Below are 19308 nucleotides of genomic sequence, written 5' to 3' on the forward strand. Positions count from 1 at the left end.
TTTCAGTGCCATTGTAACTTCAAAATTTTGTAAATTAATGGTAATAAGTTGAGGAATATCTGTAAATGTATTTTAACCTCCCATGCATTTATCATTGGTATTTCTTTTCAAGAAGAGTATTGATACTGCTTAGCAAAAAGCCAGCAGTAGGAAAGGGTCATGTAAAAGGAGAGGTTGCCAACAGAATTTAACAGATAAACAGATAGATAATCAGAGTTGGAAGGGACCTTGTAGTTCATGTAGTCCAACCCACTGTCCAAGCAGTAGACCCTACACCATTTCTGACAGATGGGAGTCCAATTTGTTTGCTTTTCTCCTCCCTCACTGCAGAGGGAAGTTTGGAGAGGAGGGGCATTCAAAAGAATATTGTAAGTTGTTTGCATAGTGTTCATGGCTCATAGCATTAGATTTATGGTCAATTGTACTTTTTTCATTGTATACAAGACAGTAATCATCCATTCAAGGATTCCAATGGGCAGAAGATTGGTTAGGAAGCGAACAAAAACGAAAGGTGTGAAATCAGGTTTCTTTCCAGCCAAAAGTATAATTGTAGTAATGTTTCCACTTAATGACCACTTCACTTAGCATTGCTGGTTCCAATTATTATTTTTTTATAAAATGTTTTTATTTTTTACAACAAACATATACAAACAAAACATAAAAACATAAAACCATCTTCTATTTTATATACCTACAGTGTGTCAGTTGGTTACAAATCTTTTGTGCTATCCTTTTGTAGTCATTACTCCCAGTTTATATCAATTTTGACATTGTCAAACTAATATATGCTTATATATTTATCAGTTATTAATCATCCATGAGTAGCATTGCTGGTTCCAATTAGAGTAATTAAGCAATGACTGCCTATAAGCAAGTCTGCCAAAAACCTCTATAGAAAAGAATGGGTTAGATGTAAAAGAACTCTCTTTTTAAAACTCTTGCAAATATTTAATTATGAGAATTTGTTAATTGACAGTCAATGTTATTTTCTTTTTTTGTCATAGAAGAGATTTTGTAACATTATTTGTCCAGGTAAACTAGTGCAAATGGTAGATTCATGACTTTTCACTGTTTGGAACACTAAAATATCTTTTAGGTTGTTTTTAAAAAACAGTTTTAATTGTTTATTTTTTGTAAACTAATTTATCAGGAGGTATGGGCATGTTGGCATGAGCTTCTGTTGTATTTGGATATTGAAAGCAAATGGTTGAATGAGCTGGAATCAAAAATCAAGGCAACAGAAAATATTCAAGAAGCTACAGAAGAGATATCAGTAGCACTAAATGTAAGTAAATTATCTATGCATATTTTTTATTTATTTTTCTCATATTGATATATAGCTACCTATCTCACAGTTGCAACACTGGGTGAGGAACAAAATATCAAACTAATGCACAACAAAAGCAAAATAATAATTTATGCTAAACAAGAGGCTGGAGTCATAGTTAATGTAGAAATGACACAAAGCTTCCAAATCAAGAAAGGTACAAGAAAAGGGTGTCCATTATCACCACTACTGTTTATATTAACTCTAGAGCAGGGGTGGGATTCAAATTTTTTAACAACCGGTTCTGTGGGCGTGGCTTAGTTGGTGGGTATGGCTTGGTGGTCATGTGACTGGCTGGGCATGGCCAACTCAACATCACTCACATCGAGGGACGCATTTCCTCATCTGGCCTCTCATGACTGTGGGGATGCTGCAACAGTCGTAAGTGTGAAAAACGGTCATAAGTCACTTTTTTCAGTGCCATTGTAACTTTGAATGGTCACTCCACACAAGCAAAGTACCAGCAAAGGAGGGAAAAAAACTCCAGAGAAGTTCCAGAAACAGGAAGTCTAGTCCTGCCAAGAATGTAATAAGAGTTAATGGAGAGGCAGTTTCTCTAAGCAACACCAGAATGTTTCCTTCCTGCCTTCCTTACAGAATTAGGCCAGTAATTTCTTCTAACAACCGGTTCTCCAAACTGCTTAGAATGTTAACAACCAGTTCTAGCGAATAGGTGTGAATCTGTAGAATCCTACCCCTGCTCTAGAGGTACTGACAAGAATGATTCAAAAAGATAACCAGATTAAACATCAAGAAGAAAATCTATAAACTGCAAGCCATTACAATTGGGTGCAAGGCTTATGGAAGTACTGGAAGAATATGGGGAAGTAGCTGGATTAAAAATAAATAAGGACAAAACCAAAATGATAGTTAAAAATATGTCAAACATACAGAAAAAGGATTTGGTTGAGAAAATAAACATTCAAATAGTGAAGAAAGTGAAATATTTGGGAATACAGCTAACAGCAAAATGCACAACAATTAAGGAGGACAACTATATCAATTTAAATAAACAAATAAAGATAGATTTAGAGAGAAGGAAAAACTTGCAACTTTCCTTTATGGGGAGAATTGCAGCAATAAAAATGAACATCTTACCAAAAATACTTTCTTTTCCATAATATCCCTGTAAAATTAGAGAAAAATATTTTGAAAATTTGAATAAGATAATATTGAAATTTATTTGGCAAGGGAGGAAACCAAAACTTTAAATTATTGCAAGAAGCCAAAGAAAGAGTGGGGTTTGACCTGCCCGACTGTGAGCTGTATTACCAAGCTGGTACACTTACTTGGGTGCGAGAGTGGCTAAAACTAAAAAATAGGAGGTTATTAATATTGGAAGGTCATGATTTACAATTAGGGTGGCACGCATTTTTGTGGTATGAAAGATACAAAGCTTACCAGTACTTCCAAAGGTATCATATAAAACAAGCTCTGCTTAGGGTATGGATAAAAATCAAACAACAGAATTATATAGAAACACCGGCATGGCTCTCCACATTAGAAATGTTAGTGCACCCAAACTTCATTAATTTGGGGAAAGTTATTACATATAAAGATATACTAAATGAAAAAGGGAAACTAAAATCCAGACAAGAATTAAAAGAAGAAGGGGTACAATTGGAATGGTGGGCATACTTACAAATCCAATCACACTACAAGAAGGACAAAAATGAACGGGGTGTATAGAGAGAATTGACAACATTAGATAAAATATTACTAGGAACAGATGAAAAAGCAATCAAGATAAATACGTATTGGAATATAAAATGGAGGAGGAACAAGTGAAAGAAGTAATGGTAATACGGGCCAAAAAATTTGGTTACAACATTGAATTGGACAAATGGCAAACAATGGGAAAGAAATAGAAAACTAACCCTGGCCACTTCATACAAAGAGAACCTATACAAAATGTTCTATAAGTGGCACCTTCCTCCAATAAGATTGGCAAAAATGAGTAAAAATGTATCACCGCAATGTTGGAAATGCAACAAAATGATAGGAATATACTATCACATGTGGTGGTCATGTACAAAAGCACAAAAAATTGGTGGCAGATAAAGGAATGGTTGGCAGAGATGCTTGGCCAAAAAATAAAGTTCAGAAGTTCAGAAGCGTTCCTATTGGGAATTGTAGAAGAAAAATATACTGTAGTAAAGCAACAATATTTTTAATGTTACATGTTATAACTGCTGCAAGATTTGTTTATGCCCAAAATTGGAAGGATGGAAATACCCCTGCCAAAAGTGAAATAATAAAAAATAAAAAAAATAAAAAATATTGGTCTGTGCAGACATGGACAGACTGACTAACATTAAAATTAAAGATAAGGGTGAGACAGAATACTATGAAGTCTGGAACAAAATGTATAAATGGTTGGAATCAAGGAAAAGAGGTCAGAACAAAAATTTTGATTGTATATAGGATTGAAGGTGGAAGACATTTAGACTAAAGTTGATGAAATATAATGCATAAAATAGTTATATAAAAAGAATGTGAAAGGAAGTCGTGCTGTAAATATGAATATAAATAGAAATGAAGATGTTAATGTGTTATTAGCACCAACTTAGTAATGTAAGATAAGTAGAAGATCAACTGTTGTACGTGGTTCTATGTTGTAGTATGTATGGCAAAATAATTGCCAGGAAAGTCGTACTGTGTTCAGTGTTTTTAATGTTTAATCAATAAAATTTTGTATAAAACAAAAATAAAAAACAAAACAAAACAATAATTATAATGAAAGAAAATAGAAAAAATTGTAGAAGATAACAATACAAAAACCTGCAGCTAGAAATAGAATGACTGTAGCAAAAGAAAGTAAAGGTATTACAAATAGTAATATGCACTTCACAAAACTACTGGAGCACCACTTGAACACCATTGGCATTGAGAAATTCACCATCAGTCAAAAGGCAGTTTTACTCGGAACAGGTTATATCCTGCAATCCTGTAACACCATCATATAATCACATCTGTCTCTATTCCAATTCCTTGGGAAGAAATCAATAAGTAGACAAATATGCCAAATCCAGTTTGAACATCTGGCTGATTGTGTGATGAACCATAAATACTAATACAATAATAGCAGTAATTCTATTAATAATAATAGAATTGCTGAAATGGTTCACTATATTATATTTAACTGATTCCTTTGGATGGATGGATGGATTGATTTGACAGATAAATATGAATGCATACATAATGATTTTAATTTGACTAATAGACAAGGCATATTTTCTACTGATCTAGTAAATGATCTTATATGTGTTCATTCTTAAAACACATCCAAATAACTATATAAGATTGCCATGTTTTTGTATTCTTGGACTGATCCGTTTTTCCCATAATTTTCTCACCCACTTTTAAAGATTTTCAGAGTTATAAAAATAGTACTATTGTATTTCTATAATGCTTAAAATGTTTCACTATATCTGTTGTGTTGGTAGATCGGTCCCAAGAAGAGACGCGAGGCGAGTGACTTTTAAAGCTCTTTTTATTGTAAGGTAGAACGGCTTGCCTGGCTTGGATCGGCGGCGGCTTATATTGGTCTTGCACATGGCGCTGCAGCCAATGACAGCTGTTCAAATCTCCCGTGCTCTGCTCGGCCAATCGCGGGTGCTTTGTAACGGCCAATCAGTGCTGTACACTCGACCAATCCAAGTGCTGTGCGTCTTAGCCAATCAGAACACAGGTTTACAAGAATGCAAATACAGAACACCCCTCTCTTCTTGGTTCGGTCCTACGTAACATAGTCCCGTAAGTAGGCGGCGCTCCGTACTTGTCTATTGGACCTGCGCAGGTTAGTTGTCTCCTGGTCTCCGGCCGGTTCGGTTGGGGTCTGTGTTGTTCTCTGCCTCATCGATGGAACCGCCTGGAAGGGTGAGTCGGGCCTTTCGCCATAGCTCCCTCCCGGTCTCCCCGGGCTGGTCGAGCTGCCGGCTTCGTTGTTCCCACCCGGTCTTTCCGGGTTGGTTGAACTGGCTTGGCTGTACCTTCCAGGCGAGGCTTCGGGCTGGTAGTCTGTCAGTGGCTCCGCTGGTGAGTATTGCTGGTTTCTTTCTTGTTGGGTTTGTTTGTTTTGCGTTGTGGGGTTTCCCCCTCTTTCTTGGCTGCTGTTTGGGTTTCCCCTTCCCCCTATGGTTTCCGTGTCGGTTGTATTTCCTGTGTTGGTTCTCGATCTTAGCTGATCGATGTGTCTTTTCCATGCTCGTCCGTCGGTTGTTTGTAGCCGGTACGAGCGGGGACCTGTTACCTGGGTTATTGTTGCTGGTACCCAGAATGGGTCCCCTGTGAGGTTCTTTGCGTATACGGTGTCGCCCGGTGCGAATGTTCGGTGCTTGCTAGATGAGTCGGGGGGGTTCTCTGGGTTGTACGTGGGGTGCAGCCTGTCTAGCGGGGACCTTAATTTCCTCCCCATTAATAGTTCTGCGGGGCTTTTGTTGGTTGTCGTGTTTGGGGTTATGTGTTGTATGAATAGCATTTTATTAATCTTTTCTTGTATTTCCCCGGTTTCAATTTTTTGGATTGTTTTTTTGGTAAATTGTACCATTCGTTCCGCCCTCCCATTCGCCGCCGGATGTGCTGGCGCTGTCAGCGCATGCCGTATTCCTCGTTCCGCTAGGAATTTTTCGAATGGTAGCGCAGTAAATTGGGGCCCATTGTCAGATACAATTACATCTGGGAGGCCGTGGGTTGAGAATAGTTTGTTGAGTTCTTTGATAACGGCCTCTGTGGTAGTTGTTCTCATATTGCTTACCTCCAGCCAGTTGGAGTAAGCGTCTACCGTTATCAGGAACGTGTGTCCCTTTGTGGGCCCATCGAAGTCTATGTGAATCCTGGACCATGGCCCTCTGGGGGTTTCCCATTCCAGGATTGGGGCGGCGGGAGGGCTCGGCGTGGATTCTTGGCATTGCCTGCATGATGCCACCCAGGCTTCGATTTCCTTGTCCATTCCTGGCCACCAAGCATAACTTCTGGCCAGGGCTTTTGTTCTAACGATGCCCGGGTGCCCTTCGTGTAACATGTCCAAAACCCTTTTCTGTAATTTCTCTGGGATAACCACCCTGTCCCCCCCATAGTAAACAACCTTTTTGTGTAAAGAGTTCTGTTTGCCGGCTCCAGAAGGTCCTGACTTGTTCATCGTCGTCTTTTTCCGGCCACCCTTTCTCCACCCAGTTTAAAACCCGCGCCAGACGTTTCTCTTTATTGGTTTCCCGGGCAATGTCTGACGCGGTCAGGGGGAGATTGGGTAAGGTCTCTATGCTCAGGGTGGACGTGGCAGGTGCTGGGTCGGCGTCCAGGTCGGGCAACGGAGTGCGGCTCAGGGCGTCTGTGTGTGAGATTGTCTTACCGGGCCGATGGGTTAGCCGGTAATTGTAGGCGGCAAGGAATTCGGACCACCTTGTCATTCTAGGGGATAGAATGTTCGGGGGGTCCCCTGCCAGAATCCCGAGCAGCGGTTTGTGGTCGGTGATGATGGTGAAGGTTCTGCCGTAAAGGTACTCATGGAACTTCTTTACGGCGGCGACGATTGCCAGTGCCTCCTTATCCAGTAGTGGCTCGAGGTCGGCCCAGTCCATCGCCTTCACATCGAGGGGCTTGGCGAGGGCTTTCGCCATCTTGAACACTGCGGGCCCGCAGTGAGTCAGGAACACGGCCCTTTTTTTCTGTCCATTTGCGTCCTTTAGGTTGCTGCATTCTAGGAACATGAGGAATCTATCGATGTAAGATTCCCAGTCCTCGGCAGCCTGGTTGAAAGGTGCGGGTGGCGCGGTGCTGCTGGCCATGTTGCCGGTCGCCTTGCCACGGTGCCACGTGCAGGGTGGGTCTTTGTTTCAGGATCCCACCTTCATCGCCAGTGTTGTGTTGGTAGATCGGTCCCAAGAAGAGACGCGAGGCAAGTGACTTTTAAAGCTCTTTTTATTGTAAGGTAGATCGGCTTGCCTGGCTTGGATCGGCGGTGGCTTATATTGGTCTTGCACAGGGCGCTGCAGTCAATGACAGCCGTTCAAATCTCCCACGCTCGGCTCGGCCAATCGCGGGTGCTTTGTAACGGCCAATCAGTGCTGTACACTCGACCAATCTGAGTGCTGTGCGTCTTAGCCAATCAGAACACAGGTTTACAAGAATGCAAATGCAGAACAATATCTAACTTGTTTATATTTCTTATTGCAAGCAAGAAGGAGAAGCTCCACTTTTGCTGTAATGTGCCAATATGCCTACTCTAATAAAATGGAACTTTGAGAAAATGCCTGTCTCAGAGTTTATTGGTTTGGAGTTTGTTAGTTGGAAAGCTGACAGCAGGGGTGTCAAACTCCATTTCATTGAGGGCCGCATCAGGGTTGTGTTTGACCTTGGAGGGATGGGGGTAGGTGTGGCCACAGTGAACGTGGCCAGCTTGATGTCACTTGTGTCGGGGGGGCACCTATGGTGGCCAAGTGCTCAGGCAGGATGTCAACTCATAAAACATTTTCTATATAGTTGCCAACAGAAAGAAGGGGGGGGGGAGTTTCAAAGAACAGGCAGCAGTGTGGAATTGAAAGTACATTCCATTCATATTTTCTTCAGAGAATGATTAGATGAATGAAGCTTCTGCCATGCAAAAATCTAATTGGAGAGCATGACTGATGACTCTTGGCTATGGACGTGTTTCGTTGGAGAATATGAATTATGATACACCCAGAGGGGTGGGGTGAAAAGCAGGGTCAAGGGTGACAGTGAATTACATGTCTCAGAGTCGGCTATGCCAAGGTCATGCCAACATGTTGACTTCCAATAAATCCTTTGAAATTTTGGGAGTTTGGCTCGAGACTGATGATTTAATTGGGGTAACTGCCGGAATCCTGACACAGGACTTCCCTGAGACCCTCCCTCACTCTCATTATAATCTTCCTTCCTTCCTTCTTTTTCCTTCACTCTTCCCTCTTCATTCTCCTTTCTTCTTCCTTCTCCTCTTTCCTTATTTTTTCTTCCTTGCTCTCTTTCCTTCTTTTTGTCTTTCCTCTTTCCCTTTCTCCTTTCCTGTCCCTTCTTTCATGCTTCAATGCAAAAGCATTGTTTTTAGTTTGTCTGCCAGCAAAAACAGAGCTGGGGGTATTATTTGCTGCGTCCAGGGCAGCCCAGCAGCCCAGATATAAGCGCCTTGTGGGCTGAATCCGGCCCACGGGCCTTGCGTTTCACACCCCTGTTCTAATGAATAATGTTTCCTCATTAAACACAGAGGGCTTGCATCGGACTTTTTGTCAGACTTTACACAGGACTATCACATGTATCAACCCAGGAGCAAGTACAACCAACAGTGGTTTGTATCAAATAATGATTTTTATTTAAAATAGGAATATAGGAATAATATACATACATGTGTTACAAACAGTGTAAAAAAAAAACCAGCAATTACAGCAGGGAAGAAACTCAGTGAACTGCCAACACTCTAGCAGGGACTCCTCTTACTACACAGGCTCTTAAAGGGATAACAGACAAAGATCCTGCTGACAACAGACAAAGATCCCATCATTGCTTCAACTGGTCAGTTCTTAAATTATCACATTGACATTTTTTTCTTACCTGGTGTAAGGACTTGTCTCTCCTGTCTCAAGAAAGCAGAAGTCTTGAAACAGGCATTATTTCAAAAAGAAATTTATTGAGGGAAAGTGATAGCAAGGAAAGTAAGGCAGGATCTGAAGTTCCCACTCAAAAACCTATTAGATTAAATGTTACAGAAAACCCCTCAGTTCAAGCTGAACCAATCCACAGGTGTGAAGTTATTATGAGAACTCGGGCTGAGAAAAGTGATAAATTGTTCTCAGGCACTGCTTTCCCTGTCTCTTCGAAGGCAAGTCAAAAGAGATGGCCCCAAGCAATTCCCTCCCCCCCCCCCTTTCCCAAGCAGGTACATCAAAGTGACCTTCCGGTTCGCGCGGCTTCGGTGGCAGCAGGAATTCGCGATTGTCCACGATTCCTGCTGCGCTTGCCGCCTAGGTGCCCCGGATCCAGATGGGTCAGGGGGATATGGCTGCCCTGCAGAGGCAGCCGAAGAGAGAGGGGAGCCAGGCAGGGGGTTGGGGGTGTCGCAGACCCCCTCCTCGTCTGGAAAAACCCCTTTTTCCCCAGGTGGTGGAGCAGCGGTCAGCAATGGCCGCCATGAAGAAGCCGGCAGCCGGGTAAGATTGTGCTGGAGGAAGCTTGAAAAGTGAAAGTGCTGTCTGAGCCGGGTCAATCAACAACCTTTAAATACTTTGAAACAGATTTGCTTGAACTGCTAGAAGATACTTTGTATCCCTGAGAAGAACGGAAAGCGGCGGAGTTTAAAGCTGTCAAGGGGAAAAAAAACTTTTCTTTTCTTAACTCTCCCACCCCATGGAAACAGCAGATGAAGATTTGGAAAATTTATTTGAGCACCCAAGATAAATTATTTTGAAAGTTAAAGCCAAGGGATAAAGGACATTGGACTTAATAATTTAAGAAATCGGAAAACCCTTATTGGAGGTATGGATTTCTGAATATTTAAAAGAAAATTGTTGATGTAAGGGGGAAGGGAGAGGAAGAAAGAAAAAAAAATTGGAGCAGAAGTTGGAAAAGGAGGAGATTGCCTAGAACTTTAAAGAAAGATACATTGTAATTGGATCTCTTTGATTGAACACTAACCCCAGAAAGAGAAAGAGAAGAAAGAACTTTGGTAACTTTGGAATTCTTTGCAACTATTTTTGATTAATACTTGGGTGGTTGTTTTGGAAAAAGTTTTTGCTCTTCATGATGGCATTGCTTGTGGATGAACTAAAAATTGAATATCTAATCTAAAATATAAAATATCTAAAATATAAAGAAGAAGATACTTTGGGCACTCTATTTCAATTTTTGGAAATGACGGTATGCATTTATGAAAAGTTGACTACGCAGTAGAACAAAGAAGAAGAAGAAGCCATCTTTGATGAACAATGGGTTCCTTTTGGGGAGGAGGAGAAAGAGGAAAAGAAAAAGAGGATTTTAAGGCTTGAAAAAGCAACCAAAAAAGAGAATAAGGAGATGAAAGGTGGATACAAGGTTAGAAAACAACAGAAAGGGAGTAAGAAAAGGGAGGAGAAGAGACAAAGAGGTAAAAAGGGCAAGGAGAAGAATAAGCAAGAGAGAAAGGAGGGGATGAGAAGCTTTAATGGGGGGAAGCAAGACTTAAAGAAACAAAGCCTATTTAGAGACAATGGGTAATTCTAACTGAAAAAGGGATTCTGGAAGGTACATAAGATTGTGTTGTTATATGTGTATTTAAAGTTAAATGCTTAAGAACATATATGATTAGACATGGATAGTGGTTAAAATTTATTGTGTAACTTTAGAATGTACTAAACAGAATCCCAATATAAATTAAGTGTTATATTAAGTAATTTTAAGCTAGGGGAATGAGTCAAAGGCGTCACTCCAGCCAGTGTATAGGAGAAGTTTATTAAAAGAGAAAAGATGAATGGATAGATGGAAACAGAGCAGACAAAGAATGATAAGTATTATGAATTGAATTGAGATAAGATAAATAAAACAAAATTAAGAAAGATAAAAGAGAGAAGAAGCTATATAGAAAGTTGAAAATGGTAATAAGATATGGAATGATATATAAAAAAATATGATTTTTGAATTTGTGTCTGTGTGAAGAGTTTTTAGCCCGGGATCAAACAGCCTTCAGAAAAGATGTTTTAGGTATATTTTTTGTTTTTTATGTTTTATGTTTTGTATGTCTGGATATTGTTTATGAAAGGCAATAAAATTTTAATTAGCGAGAAATATGGTTTGGATAACAGAATGAAAAGGAGAAGTTGGGATAAGATATGAAGTTGAATAGATAACGTAAATATCAATATTACAATTTGGAATTTTTTGTACGTTCTATTGGTTCTTTTGGAAAGGATTTTGTATGTTATTATGCCTTGATCGTTTATGTATTGTTTTTGTGAAACTAATAAAATTTGGGGGGGGGGGGGAAAGTGACAGGATAGCCAGAAACAGAAAAGGGGTATCCAGGGCCCCCTCCCTACCAGAATGGCAGTGTCCCGATAGGGATCTATGGGATCTGACATGCTGCACCCCTAGGAGCAGGCAAGGTTCACCTAAAAAGAGATACAAATCAAGATAATGAGGTTTATCTGGTACATATCATGAAAACATTTCAATAGTTTTAGGGGCTTGAATATGTTTTTTTATGGACCCATTCATTTTCAGAGGGTGGGAGGTGTTTCCAGGCAACCAGGTATTGGGTTGCCCCATGATGTTTCCTAGAATCAAATATTTATTTTATTTTTAAATGTTGCTCATCCTCCACCATAATGGGTTCTGATGGTGTGGCTGCCCTAGGTCTGAGGGATGAGGTTATTTCTGTCTTTAAGAAGCTGCAGTGGAATACTGGGTGTACTTGTCTTAGGGGTTTTGGGTTCTATGTGACTGGGTTTATGATTCGCCGGCTAGGGAAGGGTCCTATAAATTTTGATCCCAGCTTTTTAGAGGGTTGTAAGGATTGCAGGAACCTAGTAGGACACCCAATCTCCAACTGTATATGGCTTGGGTTCTGTTCTTTTTTTAAATGCCTTATTAAGTTCATTATTTTGAGGATGGTGGCTTGCCACATAGCTATCAATATCCTTCTTGAGAGATGGCCACCAACACTACCTCTTTATCAGGTGTAGCGTTTGCATGAATCTGAAGTGGCCAGCCATTTTTGAGTCATGGCAATGAGCTTAAGCCTTTGGCTTTCTGGGACATACAGCTTCTCTGCCCCCATTCATGGTAAGCCCTCTTTCATTAAACAAGAGTTCTTATCGTTCTGGAACCACTTGTCATTCATGAGGACCTGCTTAAAACCTTGGATCAACACTCTAGTGGCTAGCTGGGCGCAGTGGCTTGACTATTTCTGGCCTATTGCTATTGTACTGTGGCAGTCTGGACAGAGAATCAGTCAGAAAGTTCTTTCCCCTGGGAGGAATCAGCAGATGAAATTGAAGCATTGGGCCAAGTGTACTTGCTTAGAGGATAATTTCCGCTGGGTTTTGAGGGCTTCCAGGTTTTTATGATCTGTCCAAACCTGGAAAGAAGTGGGGCCAAGTTAGAAGGGCCCAACAGACGGCGTAAGCCTCCTTTCCCCAAACTGCCCACCGTTGCTCCATGTCTGTCAGGTTTTTTTGAAGTGTAAGTGCATGGCTGTAACTGCCCCTGCTTGTTTTCCTGGAGAAGGACAGTCTCAACTACTGCATTCCACTTTAAGGGCTGCCCCAGCCTGGGTTTGTTCCCATGTTGTCTTCAGTAAAATGGTGATGAGGAGAGCAATTTGGGCAAACACTGGGATAAACTGCCTGTAGAAATTGGCAAAACCTATAAAACTCTGTAGCTGCCACCTTGTGCATGGCGGATCCCAATTGAGTAAGCTTGCACTTTTTCTGGGTCCAATTCCACCCCTTCGTGGGAGATGCGATAGCACAGATAGTCTATTTTTTTAATGAAATTTGCACTCTGACTAGTTTAGCATACAGCTTTGCTGTGTGGAGTTTATTTAGGATCCTTGGACTAACTTTATGTGCTCTGCTTTTGTTTCAGTGTAGATCAATATGTTGTCAAGGTAAACCAGAACCCCGTTATAGAAGTGCTCATGCAGCACCTTGTTGATTAATTGCATGAAGACGGCTGGGGCCTCTAGTAGTCCAAAGGGTAGCACATGAAACTGGAAGCATCCCAGTGGGCAATTAAATGTGATTTTCAATTTGTCCCCTTCCTTGCTTCTAACCAGGGGTGGGATTCAAATTTCTTAACAACCGGTTCTGTGGGCGTGGCCTAATTTGTGGGTGTGGCTTGGTGGTCATGTGAGTGGGGTGGGTGTGGCTTGCTGACTGGGCGTGGCTAGGTGGTCATGTGACTGGAGAGGCCCAGGCAGGTGGCCATGTGACTGGTAAACCAAATTTAAGTGGTCCTCGCTTAATGACCAGGTTCTTGCTTAGTGGCCAGTTGCTTAGCAAGTGTTTTTTGCCAGTTTCAAGGCCTGGGGAGCCCTGGAGAGGCCTGGGCAGATGGCTATGTGAATGGCAAACCAAATTTAAGTGGTCCTCGCTTAATGGCCAAGTCCTCGCTTAGTGGCCAGTTGCTTAGCAAGTGTTTTTGCCAGTTTCCAAGGCTTGGGGAACCCTGGAGAAAGCAAGGCGAGGCGTGGCAGCTACGAGGAGCTACGGGGAGGGCTCGGCGAGGCCTGGGAAACTACGGAGAGGGCTGGGCAAGGCCTGGGGAGCTACGGGGAGGGCTGCAGAGGGCTGGGCGAAGCCAACTCAACATCACTTCTTTGCCCTAATAAGTATTAAAAAAGATATACCAAAACAAAAGGTAGTTTATTATGTCGTGTCTTTAATGCTTAAATAATAAAAAGCTATATTGCTATATTATATATATATATTATATATCTATATCTATATCTATATCTATATCTATATCTATATCTGTATCTATATCTATATCTATATCTATATATATATATATATATATATTTACAACATTTTAAAATATTAATCAAAAACTATTACATAACAAAACTTTACAAAAAACAATAAAACTTATTTAAAGTACTCCCAAATTGCTTTTCTATTATCATCCCAAGTTACAGTTTTCTTGTGTTTAACACGAGCATCATCAGCTGTGTGATGATGTGCCCGTAACCACTTCTTTACTATAGGAACAGGGTCCCATTCTTGCAGAGGTAAGTCAATTAGACTGATGGTCAGGAAACTGTAATATTGGAAACTGTTAGGTGACTTCTGTCCTCTGAACATATTATGTTCATCTGCAAGAAGCCCCTTTCCGCCTCTGCTGAAATGACTGCAATAGGTTTAATAATATCTCTAGCCTTTTTAATGCTGCAAGGAATTGTATAATTTTTTAAATCTTTTAGTACATTTTCTATGAAATCACGATAATCATTAATATTGATTTCATAATTGAAAATTTCACCAAATGCAACCAATTGTCCTTCAGCTGCTCTCCATGGAACCACCACTTCTTCAATGTTCCAATAATCTGGCTCCAAATAATTTAGAAATTTTAATTGATCAATGTCTTTAAATTGGCAGCCTGTTTTTCAATGTTCGCAATCCATCAATCTTTTCTTCAAATTAGTTACAATGCTTTGTATAAGTTTTTCACGAGGAAGTCCCACAAATCGATGATTTTGTATAAAATCTATATTTTTAAAGGTTTCTGAAGTAATTAATTCATCAACATTATTTTCATATGCACCCTTTTCCTCTATAAGCATTTCAAATGATTTAATTGATCTTATCACAAGTTTTTCAGCCTTTATAATGTCTATGTTTCTCGCTTGCAATTAGAAAGGAGAGGTATTTCAGTTAGCACATCAATCATCAAGGCCAAATCAGTGAGAAAATATGAGTTTTCAAGAAGGGCAGCCATACTGGACTATTTTTTTATTTGAACAGAAAAACTGATGTAGTGCTGGATAAACCCACCACACAGCTAGGGTTGATCTTAAACGGCCCATCTTGGTCCAAAAACTCTACTAATTTTTATAATTTCAATCTCAACTTGTTCGGAAATTTTGTTAAGTTCAATTAGGTTCTTATTCGATTGATGGAAAATAGAATTTATTTTATCAATAAAAAATTGAAAATGATTGATTTGCTTTATTTCCCTAATAGAATCATCTAAAACAAGTTGCTGACAATGGTTTAAACAGTGCCATATTATAATATTTGGAAACTCTTTGGCTAGTGCTTACCCCAGATTTTCTCCCAAGCATAATACTGGCTCCATCAGAGCAAAATCTAATTAAATGTTTCTCCAGATAGTTTCTATTAAACCCAGCATTATTCAAACTTTCTATAATCAAACAACATATTGTCTCTGCATCTTGTTTATCTAATTCTACTAGTTGAAGGAAAATTGTTGGTGAGAAAGCTGGATCCTCAACTTTTAAGTACAGTGTAAGAACTGGTTTGGAAGATATTGTTGAGGCTTCGTCAATTATCAAACAGATTTTGCGAGTTTTCTCAATAATTTTGCTAAATAAATGTTTCCTGATGTCTTTTGCAATGAAATCTACTATTGCAACTGCAGTTTTACATGAATGCAACCCTGTTCCCAAATCTAAACCATTTGTTATTTGTAATTCAATCAGATCTTCTATATATGAAAATGGTCTGCACGTTTGTGCCAGATTATATACTGTACTACTCTACATGTACTACCCAGATATTTCTGCCATCTTCTCCAGTCCTTTGCTTATGACATCCTGCTCACATTGCTTCAACTTCTCTGTACAGATGTTGTGAGCCTTAGATGAGAAATGTTCCTTCAATTTCTTTCAGAGGGAAGCTTGTTGGATTTCTTTACTCTTTCCTGATGGTTCAATTTGGTAATTCTTCCACTCCTTAGCTCCATGGACACTTTTTTCTTTGGTTGAAATTTCAAATCTTCTGCAATGCTTGCAATCTATTTTTTTCTGAGAAACATCCAGTCCATCATATTTTTCCCTAAAATTATTGTACTGCTGCAGGGACTAGCAGTCAGGAAGGTTCCCTTCAATGTATGATTCAGTTCTTCCAGTACCTGATGATGTGCTGGCTCTTTCCCCTGGTTGAGATGTGGATGATTTGCTGGCTGTTTCTTCTGTTCATGGTGTGGATGATGTGCTGGCTCTTTCTTCTAGTCATGGTGTGGATAATGTGCTGGCTCTGCTTTCTTCGATGAATGTTGTGCTGGCTCTGCTTTCCTCAGACTCCAATGGTGGTTCTTTTGGATCTCCTTTTGTTTTGTTGCCAAAGAAAGCAGACAAACTCATTTGCCTTTTCATCTTGGCAATATGCTGCAAAAAAATTTCAACAATGTAGTGGTTTGGACTCGATTGTTGTAAGTTGAGTGAAGGCAGTGGCAAGTGAAGAAAGCAGGCGAGGAACAGAGATCAGTAATATTCAGTTACTTTTAAGAGTCCCTAACACTATAGCTAGTTAGTGTTTAAAAGATGTTATGGAAGAGGAACAAGTTTCACCAGACAAGACTGAGACAGAACTGAAAGTGGATTTGAAAATGACAGTCTATAAAAAAGATGTTGCACTGTGTATATAAAAGAATGGCTGATATTTTCATAATTACAATTCATTAACTGAAAAAGAAACACTTAAAATGGAAATACTATTAACAAACCAAGGGAGTTTGTTATTTTGTGCCAGTAGTGGCACAAAAATCTTTCCTAGCCAAGACTACTTACCTAGACCAACAGTCCAGGATGGAATGCTCTCTCTATAGCAGAGAGAGAGAAGCCAGGGGAAGCCATGTTTGGTTGCCTAACCTTTTTGGAATGCAGCTTAAAAATGTACTGAAGCTTTTTACAGCCTTATGCAGATATAGTACAAAAAAAAGATAATAGTACAAAATCATCGGCTTGCCCTCACTCATGTGGCAGAAGGCAGTTAGCAACGGCTGACTGGCTGGCTGCTTCGGCTGCTGCTGCTGCTCCTGCTGCTGCTGGTTGTGGTGGTGGTGTGAGTTCTGGCTCTGGATGGAAAATTTTTGTAGGTAGTGCACATGCGCTATAAGTAGGGGCAGGGTGGGGCAGATGGGGGAGAATGAGGCAAGGATTTCCATGCATACGCAGTAAAAAAATGGTTTTTTTAGCGTAGGAGCGGTGGATAGGTGTGGGGGCCAAGGCCAGCGCAGGGAGGGACAGGTGGGGGAGAATGAGGCAAGGTTTTTTGCGCATGTGTGAAAAATGTTGCGCATGCACAGTAAAAAACCCCAGTTTTTTAAGTGTAAGAGCGGAGGATAGGGGTGGGGGCCAGGGCCAGTGAAGGGAGGGGCAGGCAGGGGAGAATGAGGCAAGGATTTTCATGCATGCATGAAAACTTTTGTGCATGCGCAGTAAAAAAAACACCCAGTTTTTGGCCTGTAGGAGCAGTGGAGAATGGCGGGGCCAGCCATGGGTTGGTTTTACCGGTTCTTAGAACTACCAGTGATGTTAACAACTGGTTCTGTAGAACCGGTGCAAACTGGTAGAATCCCACCCCTGCTTCTAACATGGCAATAAGCCTTGTGCAGGTCTAACGTAGAGAAAATCTTCCCTTTCAACAGGTGAGTTAACATGTCCTTCCTGAAGGAGAAGGTGTACACATTTTCCATGCACATGGCGTTCAGACCCCTATAATCCACATATAAGTGAAGAGACCCATTTTTCTCTTCCCAGAAAAGAATGGGGGCTGCCACTTTGGGTCTGGCTGGTTGAATGAACCCTTGAGCTAGATTTTTGTCTATAAAGGTGCGTAACTCTTCTTGCTCCCAGGGGGTCATGGAATATATCTTAGGCTTTGGTAGCTTAGCCCCAGGTAGGATTTCAATGGCACAGTCTGTGGATCAGTGGGTGGTGAGCACGTCTGAACTCTCTTTGCTGAAAACCTCAACTAGGTTCCTCGGGGGATGCCTTGTGGGGATGCCTTGTGGTGGCTTGAGTTTCATAGCAGCTACAGTTTTCCCTCTCAATCTGCCTTCTTCCTCTTTGTCACTTTTGTCCAGCACCAGCACCTGGGAATCTTAAGGTCCCCTCTTTCCAGTCTTGCTGTGGTCTCCCATGGTTAATTCCAAGGACTCAGTGGCAAAGGTGGCTGCCTTACCCCTGTGATAGATCCATCCATCTGGCAAAAGGCAATTGGGTTTTTTAATCTTTTCAGGCAAACCCCCAGAATTCCCACTAGGGTTGGGCTCACGAAACATCTGGTGCACCCTGAATCTAGCTGTCAATTTTACTCTTTCCCAAACTGGGGATCAATAGCCGGGGTAAAGTGACCAGCTCGATTGGCTCACCAACCAAGGGGTCATCTTTGAGGTCACTCTTGGACGGCTCAGGGTCTTCCTCAGAAGGAGTCAGAGTTCCCGCCCTTGGTCTTGGGGATGGGCGGAACTCTGTGACTTTACTGCTCTTCAGCACAGATTGCTTTGCTCTTGTGGGGGCTTTAGTTGGCTTCCCAATCATGAGGCAGTCACTTTTCTTCACTGGGATCTTTGATGGATCAGAGCCCCCCCCCCAAGAGCAAAGCAATCTGTGCTGAAGAGCAGTAAAGTCACAGAGTTGCGCCCATCTTTGATGGTTCGGTGACCTTCCTTCCTGCACTTGAAGCAGATAGTTGAGTACAATGTGTATGCTTGCAGCTTGGTGGGCTCCCTCTTCCTCTCGAGTGAGGACCTCTTCCAGGTTCTACTGTATTGGAACTGGTTTCTTGCTTGGTTGATTTCTGTCTCTTCTGCTAGGATGTACCAGTCATGGAGGTGGTTCAGGGTTCTGCGTGTTCTGTACGGTCATTACCATTCTTGCAGACCCGCGCCGCGATTGGCTAAGACGCGCGGCGAGCTGATTGGCTGAGCGAGCCGCACAGATTGGCCGCCGCGAATCCCCCGCGATTGGTAGAAACTAATCGCGGGAGATTTGAAGCGGTGCCATTGGCCGCGGCCGCCGCGGCTAGAGAATAAAAAGCCGCCGCTTTCCCTTTGGAACCCGAGCCAATCTCGGGACTAATAAATGAGCTGAACTGAATCACTGGTTCCCGAGTCTCCTTTCGCGCCAGACACGACACTGGTGACGAAGGTGGGATCCCAAGACTGATCCCCATCGTACACGTGTCCAGGGAAGCGAGACTGACGAGATGGCCAGCATCGCACCGCCCGCACCTTTTAACCCGGCTACTGAGGATTGGGAATCGTACACGGACCGATTCCTGATGTTCCTCGAAAGTAGCAACCTAAAGGATGCAAATGGGAAGAAGAAAAGGGCTGTTTTCCTCACACACTGCGGGCCCGCAGTGTTCCAAATGGCGAAAGCCCTCGCGAAGCCAGAGGACGTTAAGACGATGGACTGGGCCGACGTCGCGCCATTACTCCGAAGCCACTATGCCCCCGATGTGCCCACCCTCATCTGGCGGCACGACTTCTATCGACGAGACCAGCGAGCGGGCGAGAGCATCGGAGAC

The 19308-nt window shown here is 41.7% G+C and overlaps 1 protein-coding gene and 1 pseudogene across 7 annotated transcripts in view; one reads left to right on the forward strand and one right to left on the reverse strand.

The window, feature by feature from the left end:
• The window catches only part of DMD (dystrophin), a 1185061-nt gene that overhangs the window by 370457 nt on the left and 795296 nt on the right, over positions 1 to 19308 (forward strand). For all 7 annotated transcript variants that reach the window (XM_087966867.1, XM_087966866.1, XM_087966869.1 and 4 more), the window contains exon 27: positions 1151 to 1285. In XM_087966867.1, coding sequence (XP_087822993.1) covers positions 1151 to 1285 — 135 coding nt within the window. The remainder of the gene's footprint in view (positions 1 to 1150; positions 1286 to 19308) is intronic.
• Positions 14825 to 18317, reverse strand: LOC148130510 (E3 SUMO-protein ligase KIAA1586 pseudogene; annotated as a pseudogene).

The sequence above is a fragment of the Notechis scutatus genome, chromosome 5 (genome assembly GCF_049901735.1).
Source record: "Notechis scutatus isolate UNSWTSFEM ecotype Mainland chromosome 5, rNotScu1.2, whole genome shotgun sequence".
NCBI classification, from domain to species: domain Eukaryota; kingdom Metazoa; phylum Chordata; class Lepidosauria; order Squamata; family Elapidae; genus Notechis; species Notechis scutatus.